The 9,316-nt window shown below is 30.6% G+C and overlaps 1 protein-coding gene across 1 annotated transcript in view; it reads left to right on the plus strand.

Annotated features, from left to right (window-relative positions):
- Positions 1-8,901, plus strand: part of LOC119612135 (protein lozenge-like) — a 48,476-nt gene extending 39,575 nt beyond the window's left edge. The window contains 1 exon segment of the mRNA XM_037967877.1: positions 6,697-8,901. Coding sequence (XP_037823805.1) covers positions 6,697-7,601 — 905 coding nt within the window. The 3' untranslated portion in view covers positions 7,602-8,901.
- Positions 8,902-9,316: the final 415 nt, after the last annotated feature.

Consider the following 9,316-nt stretch of genomic DNA (forward strand, 5'->3'; position numbering starts at 1 on the left):
AACACTATAGAATGATCTATAGTCAAGACTATATAATGATCTATATTAGATATTACAGACTCATCTATAGTGCTATAGTCAAGACTATAGACTGATCTACAGTCAAGGCTATAAAATGATCTATAGTGAAGATTAAGTTAAGACTATATGATCTATAGAATGATCTATAGTCAATACTATAGAATTATGTATAATCAAGACTATAGGATTATGTATAGTCAAGACTATAGAATTATGTATAGTCAAGACTATGGAATGATCTATACTCAGACAATAGAATGATCTTTAGTCAAGACCATAGAATGATCTATATTCGAGACTATATAATGATCTATATTAGAGATTACAGACTGATCTATAGTGTTAAAGTGAAGAGTATAGGTTCATTTATAGTCCAGACTGTAAACTGATCTGTAGTCAAGGCTATAGAGTGATCTATAGTCAAGATTATATAATAATCTATAGTTAAGACTATATAATGATCTATAGTCAAGACTATAGAATGATCTATAGTCAAGACTATAGAATGATCTATGGTCAAGACTATAGAATGATCTATGGTCAAGACTATAGAATGATCTATAGTCAAGACTATATAATGATCTATATTAGATTATTACAGACTGATGTATAGTGCTAAAGTGAAGACTATATATTGATTTATAGTCAAGATGTAGACTGATCTGTAGTCAAGCCTATAGAGTGCTTTATAGTCAAGATTATAGAATGATCTATAGTTAAGATTATAGAATGATCTATAGTCAAAATTATAGAATGAACTATAGTCAAGACTATAGAATGATCTATAGTCAAGACTATAGAATGATCTATAGTCAAGACTATAGAATGATTATAGTCAAGACTATAGAATGATCTGTAGAATGATGTATGGTCAAGACTATAAAATGATCTAGTCAAGACTATAGAATGATCTATAGTCAAGACTATAGATTGATCTATAGTCAAGACTTTAGAATGATCTATAGTCAAGACTATAGAATGATCTGTAGAATGATGTATGGTCAAGACTATAGAATGAACTATAGTCAAGACTATAAAATGATCTAGTCAAGACTATAGAATGATCCATAGTCAAGACTATAGAATGATCTATAGTCCAGACTATACCAAGACACTTGAGTAAACTGCCTTTTATAGAGTATTTCAACATACATATAAGAAATGTTGATATTATTTCAAAACTTACAAAAATCATCCACATTAAAACATCTTTTTAAAACAAGACCGGAAATTCCTTTAACAGTTAATAAAATTAAACAAAATTTTCAATATAATACACAAATTTCCAAGAAGTTTAAAAGCTAACAATTCTAGTTGAGAAAAAAACATACATATGTTACAAATTATTATAAATGGCCGACAAAAACACCATAAGTTTAATTGGGTCAATATTTAAAGCCCAAAAAAAAGGATTTAAATCTGTTTTTACCAACAAAATGTAGACAAAAATAAGATTTAAAACTTTAAAAAATTATTTTAATATAAAAACAGTAGGAAAAGCCGCAAATCAATCGAAATGTGGTTGCAAAACTGGGCAGCTGTTGGAAAAAAGTCAGTTGAATAGTGTTGTTTTTTTTTTTACTCAAAAAACTTTACTAAATGAGTAAAAGTGTTTTAGTAAGTACATGTTTAAAAAGAAAGATTAAAAAAAAAATTGTAAATCCCTTGTTTTAAAACAAATGTTTTTAAAACCTCAAATCATTAACATGTCAATGTTAAATAATTTGCCTGAAGTTTGTTAAAAATACAACCAATCAATGTTCCAAATATGGCAAACAAATTTGCCAAACAGTAGAAAAAACATGCAAAATTTTTAAAATTTTCTTAAAGTTCTGTTCTTTAAAAATTTTGACAAGACAGTTTAGAGTTCTTGCCAACACTTTAGTAAAAGTTCTTTTTTTTTTAAAGAAAGCCACTGTTTTTCTTTTGGCCAAAACGGAAATGTATTTCAAAATGAATTGAGTTCGTTTTTTGGTAGCTGTTCAAATGCCAAAATGTTTAAGTACTAGAAAGGAAGAGAAGAAAAATAAACGAAAACCAATGAACTTTAACACATGATCGATCCTCTAAAAAAGGGTGAAGCGCAAGGTAGTGAAAAGTTAATATCAAAAATCTGAATCCTGAATCAAACATTGTTTAAATCAAATCATTCTCAGTTTGAGAGAAAATCTTCAAACTGATCTAAATAACTTTGAGTACAATTTACACATATTTTGGGAATAGAACTTTTTAATTGGAATAACTTTGAATAAAGTTTGTGAGAATCTCAAATCTCCCAATTTAGGATTCAACAAAAGCAGATATGCGCAAAGACCTCCTTGATAAGTTATACTGTTAGATATAGTACTAAATAAGACATCGACAGGGAATTCTCTTACAGTTTCCAGAGAACTCTGGTTTGATTTGAATGTAAGGGAGCAAGGGAGCTCAAAAGAAAGCTTTCAGTTGGAATAACTTTGAATAGTGTTTGTGAATATGTATGGAAAATACATGTTTTTGATTTGTGATTTTTAAAGAAAGGGATTTGATAATGATTCTCAAGAACTAAGATTGTCTCTTTTCAAACTATTAAAATGATTTTAAAGAAGTTTGAATTAACTTTGGTCCTACATATACGAATTAGAACTGAACTAGAACTGAACTAGAACTGAACTAGAACTGAACTAGAACTGAACTAGAACTGAACTAGAACTGAACTAGAACTGAACTAGAACTGAACTAGAACTGAACTAGAACTGAACTAGAACTGAACTAGAACTGAACTAGAACTGAACTAGAACTGAACTAGAACTGAACTAGAACTGAACTAGAACTGAACTAGAACTGAACTAGAACTGAACTAGAACTGAACTAGAACTGAACTAGAACTGAACTAGAACTGAACTAGAACTAGAACTAGAACTGAACTAGAACTGAACTAGAACTGAACTAGAACTGAACTAGAACTGAACTAGAACTGAACTAGAACTGAACTAGAACTGAACTAGAACTGAACTAGAACTGAACTAGAACTGAACTAGAACTGAACTAGAACTGAACTAGAACTGAACTAGAACTGAACTAGAACTGAACTAGAACTGAACTAAAACTGAACTAAAACTGAACTAGAACTGAAGTAGAACTGAACTAGAACTGAACTAAAACTGAACTAGAACTGAAGTAGAACTGAAGTAGAACTGAACTAGAACTGAACTAAAACTGAACTAGAACTGAAGTAGAACTGAACTAGAACTGAACTAGAACTGAATTCGTCTTTAAAACTCTTTATAAAACCTCCTATTAACACCACCATTCAATAAACTCAAACAAAACAAATTCATTCAGAAGAAATTTTCGTTTCTGTTCTTAAGCAATGAAATTTTTGAATGGAAACTTAAACATTAAATCTGGGTAAAACTAACTGCATTATATCTACACTTATCTTCATTATCAAGACATGAGGCAGAAGATGAATATCATTATTATTATTTCTTTTTGTTTATCATTATTTTTGCAAAACCGCAGTCCAACTTCCGTTCCTGGATATTGAGTTTTTTTGTTTTGTTCTACACAAATTTACAACACCATTTTAAATTACAAATACCAAAACATTTCTTTAGTATCTATACATACAATATGGTGTAATTTATGACCAAGTAAGTGGACTGTTTGGCCAGGAGTTTGGTTACAAACAAAAAGAATAATCACCATTAAATTTTGTGGGGATGCAGAAGTGTCCATAATGTGTTAGTGGGAACTGTTTATGGTTTCTTTTTTTAATTTTTTGTCTTCAATTTTTCTTTTATATAAAAAAAATGGTTGCGCGAAGATGATAATTTTCATTATGATGATGAGAAGATTTTGAAATTTTTATTATCTTTTCATAAGGTGTTAAATTGTTAATATCCGGTATTGTTTACATTTAAATAAAGTATAAAAAGTCACTGATCACATATATGAAAAGATGTTATATAATGAACGTCTGCTGCAACCACTTAAAGACTTGATTTTCAATTCTGAAAGCTCTGCAACTGGTAATGATTAGTGCAAAACATTGACCACTTTCTCTCTTAATTTATTTACTCCTTTCTCTGCACTCACACACCAAAAATCAAAATTGAAAAACTCTTATACACACACAGCAGGACACATTGCAATAATCCCTCTCTATTAAGGGAATCCATGAAAGGATATCAAACTAATTACAATTATAATTAATTGAAGGTTCCCCTTCAACGAGCAAAAACAATAGACATTTGTTAGCAATACAACAGTAAAAAAACAACAACAAATGACAACATAATCATTAAAACGTTGGAAAAAATGTTGTAATGGGAAAATGGACAACAGAGAGTCCTTTGCAATTATCAAACGTCAATTGAAGGTTAAATTAATGACAAAAAGGAAACGAAACAGGACACACGCATGCAAAAAAACAAACAAACTCCTTGCTTTAAACGGCTAAAGAAAAAAACAATCTAAGCGGTATATTGGCTTTAAAAAAAATTTAATTTGTTTGGAATAAAACAAAAAGGCTCAACATGTTGACAGTGAATAAATGTACTTGCAACATGAAAATTATATGTTGCCTCTTGCATATTATTTTTCGTTTATTATTGTTTTTGTAATCCTTAAAAGTTACAAGTCCGTAGCAGTCGGCAATGGACAAAATTGTTTATGGGAAAACCTGAAGACTGACGGATGGAGAGACGCAGGGACAGCAATGAAAAGTTGGTGGTACTACAGTAGCTAGAACAACTGTATTATGTACAACATAATAATTTATTTAGACGTTTATGCTGCAACGTACAATGAAATATTTATGTGGATTTTGTAATGACTTTGAAAATATACACTTGGAAAAAATCAGTTCTAGTTCAGTTCCAGTTCAGTTCTAGTTCAGTTCTAGTTCAGTTCTAGTTCAGTTCTAGTTCAGTTCTAGTTCAGTTCTAGTTCAGTTCCTGTTCTATTTTAAAGTTCTAATTCAGTTCTAGTTCAGTTCTAGTGCAGTTCAAGTTCAGTTCTAGGTCAGTTCTAGTTCAGTTCTAGTTCAGTTCTAGTTCAGTTCTAGTTCAGTTCTAGTTCAGTTCTAGTTCAGTTCTAGTTCAGTTCTAGTTCAGTTCTAGTTCAGTTCTAGTTCAGTTCTAGTTCAGTTCTAGTGCAGTTCTAGTTCAGTTCTAGGTCAGTTCTAGTTCAGTTCTAGTTCAGTTCTAGTTCAGTTCTAGTTCAGTTCTAGTTCAGTTCTAGTTCAGTTCTAGTTCAGTTCTAGTTCAGTTCTAGTTCAGTTCTAGTTCAGTTCTAGTTCAGTTCTAGTTCAGTTCTAGTTCAGTTCTAGTTCAGTTCTAGTTCAGTTCTAGTTCAGTTCTAGTTCAGTTCTAGTTCAGTTCTAGTTCAGTTCTAGTTCAGTTCTAGTTCAGCTCTAGTTTTCTAGTTCAGTTCTAGTTCAGTTCTAGTTCAGTTCTAGTCCAGTTCTAGTTCAGTTCTAGTTCAGTTCTAGTTTAGTTCTAGTTCAGTTCTAGTTCAGTTCTAGTTCAGTTCAGTTCTAGTTCAGTTTTAGTTCAGTTCTAGTTCAGTTTTAGTTCAGTTCTAGTTCAGTTCCAGTTTTATTCTAAATAGTTGAAACGAATGAAACATTTATCTTTGAGTGTATCCCTTCAAAATTACTGTTGATGTCGATGACGTGAATAATGATGATTATGAGGGGCGTACAAATACAACAAATATTAAAATGTGCGTGGCCGCCGCTAAAGGTCTAATTCACTGCAGTTTGTTTAACAACATTTTATACAACAAGGGGTTAAAACGCTGTAGTTCATATTAGCAGGAAAATTTTCATACTAATTGAAACATTAAAATGTGATAAATGCTAGTTTTAGTTTCAACAGTGATTATGGTATAAAATTGCTTCAAATCTACAAAGGTAGAGGAGTCGACGTCAGTCATCCTTCATGGTCTACAAACGGCAAATGTTGTCTTCATTATTGTGAAGAAACAAGGGGATGAAAATGAATAAAAAAAAAAACATTTTTCAATTATGGGTTAAATTAACGGTATGTACGTCATAGGTCTTTTGAAGCCAGCGGAAAGATATAAGATTTTTTTCTTCTGACAGTTTATTAAAATTTGTGTTGTTTATAATTAAATTAATTAGTTTCTTAAATTAGTTTAATTAATAATGTTGAAGAATTTAAGATTTATAATTAATCAAAGTATGTTTAGTAAGCTCACCTGTTAAGAAAGTGTTTTCTTAACTGCTCTTTTCTTTCAGGGAATTTTTTAATAATTTTTTTTCCCTCTGTTGTTATGTAACCCTTTTGCTTTAAATTAATAATTTTTCTAGTTTTATATCTGTTGCTGTTGTTGCTAATATGTGTGTCTTTGGATTGAGTGACATATTTTATATATGACACAGCAGGTTGCCATTTTGTTCATATGTTTTGCTTGTTATCCTGTCTGTCATCAATTTCATTAAGGGAACGACCTTAGAATCGCAGCTTATGTCAAATTATTTTTCAATTAATATTATTTTGTTGTAAAAATATGGCTTATAATGTTTATGACATGTTTATTATTTTAAAAATGCTTTTCTCACTCCCGTTCTATTAAGGCTCCTCTTGTTCATTTATTAAATATTGTATTAAATTAAAAATTTTGTTAAATATTTAATTAATTTTTTAAACTTTTTCATATTTTTAGACAACAACAATCTTATGGGTGCCGCCGAATGGACAGGTTATTCCAGCAGCATGACTAGTGCCTCTGCCTATTCCAGTTTTCATCATACCCATCACTTACCACCACCTCCACCGCCATCAGCTGCTTCAGCAGCTGCCACAAATTCCGCTTACAGCGGCTATGAAAGTCTCACCACCGATCCCGCCAACTTACACTTGCCAACCGTGCTCACCGATATGCAACCCTATTGCCCGACCAGTGATTATCATCCCAGTGCCATAGTGCCGCATGTTCAGCCTCCGATTTGTAGTCCCAACTATAGTACGGTACCGAAAAATGAATACGATTCCTATAATGCAGCAGCAGCGGGTTATTCTTCCTATAACAACTGGTCTAATGGCTATAATAATTACCAATATGGTAGTTGTGCGGGTCAGCCACAATACTCAGCTCATACAGCGCACACAATGGTGCTGTATCCTCAACTTATATCCACCTATAATCAAAATGAAATTCACTTACACCTACACGGCACCGATAAAATCGAACAATATTTAGGAGGAGAAAATGCTCTCACTATCAGTTCCCTTTCCGGCAATCGTTCGAGCATAGAGATCGGTATAGGCACCTCGGACCACGAAGAACAAATGCAAAATACTAATAGTGCGGCAGGCGTAGGTGGAGGTGGATTAATGAATAATGATCCTCATACTCATGTGGTAGTAACAGATCCAGCGAATCTAGATCCGGAACAAAGACAAACACAAACGCATTTAACGGATCCCGCAACTGAAGTTAATGTGGTGGGCGGTGGTGGTGGCGTTAGTGTTGCATCAGCGGGTGTGACAAATGATCAACATACTCATGCCTCGAGAGAGGGAGAAGAAGTGTGGCGACCCTATGTGCCCACTTCATGGCCTCAGTGACAAAATTGTAAGACTTATGTACATATAGAGTTAAATTAAGAGTCTATTTAGTTTGAATACGTATTTAGTTAAGTAATTACTACTATTTGCTTTAAAAAAATAAATGAAATGGAATGAATGTAAAAAGAAAATCAAAAAAAAAAACACAAAATTTGAAAAATTATTTAATCAGAAGATGTACTAGGAAAAGGCTTGTAATATATAAAGGTTATTTTTTAACGTATGCCTAAAAGTATGCTCCTCTTTATTGATACATATTAATTGAATTCTTAGAATATTCGCGATAAAAAAAATCGTTTTACAGGACTTCATAGATTTGTTCGAGAAGTAGTGGAAAATATAGTGTTGTTTTTCCAGAATCCTGTGTCGACATAATTAAGTATCCATAGGAACATTCAAGAATCTATTCAATATGTCCTATTTTATCTTCCAAGTCTCTTAAATACGATGTGTTTTTTCAATCACAGAGTGAGCTAAAGAACACGCGGCTTGCAAGTTTGGTGCGCGGCTGATGCCGGTCCATGTACAAAAAATTCATTACAAAATGGTTCAATGGTTCTTTAAGAGTTTTAAAAAATGTCCTTATTTTATCACCAGGGACAGCAAAGGGTTAATTTTCATTAAAATTTCTGCAAGGTTTTATCGCATTCGATTGAAAAATATTAAAATTTTCTTAAAAATTGATCACAATAAAGTTAAATTTCAGATTGTTATTTTAAGAGTTTTAAAAGGGCAACAGTTTCATATAACCAAGGTCTGCAAAGGGTTAATTTTCACTAGAATTTAAACTTCATTGATCATGGCATATTTTTCAAGGTTTCATCAAGATCCATTGAAAAATACTAAATATTTAGCTAAATGTCAAATATATAAAAACTTGACCTTGTTTAATATATAAAAACTTGACCTTTGACCCCAAAGGTCAATAGGTTAAATTCCCCATATTTTGACAAAACATTCGGTAAAATTTTTTTTTGAAAAGGAGAGTAAAATTTTGAAATATTCTTAAAATTGGACTGCAAGAATAGAAAAGTAGGAAGAATTACGCTTTTCCTAAAAAACAAGTGTAATTTCAAAACTGGTACGACTTAAGAATAAAAGCTATTTGAACTAATTATTTTTGGCTTTAATTCTGTTAGACTTTTGCAATAAGATTCTAAAGAAAATTACTTTGTAAATTAACAATTTATTTAACAAAAAATTTTCCTAATTGCATAAAAACCCAAAACATGTTTCCTTAAATTAACTTTTTCCATTCAATACCGATTAAATAAATTTTTCAAAATAAAATTACGTTTAAATCATAAATAATTTAGTTAGTTATAAATTCTATATAATTTTATAAATGTGTATTTAAATGTAAAAAACAACAAATAAATCTAAAAATACAAATTATTTAAAACAAATATGATTAATAATTCTTTATAAAAAAGAAATAAAATAAAAAGAAAATATAACATTATAAAAACAACAAACTACAATTACAACAAAGTAATTATAAAAAAAAAATTGGATCAGATTAACAATTTACTTGTATAAATTGTTATAAATACATTAAAGAAATGCATGTTTGTATATTTCAAATAAAATAAAACTTTCCTGCGGTTTTATTATTATTGTTTCTTCTTCTTCTTGTACTTAAAACTCAATAATTTATTTTCAAATGAAATGAAAGAAAACAAATTCTTGTTTAAAATTATTTATTTACGTTTCTA

This window comes from Lucilia sericata, unplaced genomic scaffold, assembly GCF_015586225.1.
Source record: "Lucilia sericata isolate MDLA Ls3-8-SP2 unplaced genomic scaffold, ASM1558622v1 Contig001610F_arrow, whole genome shotgun sequence".
Lineage (NCBI taxonomy): Eukaryota > Metazoa > Arthropoda > Insecta > Diptera > Calliphoridae > Lucilia > Lucilia sericata.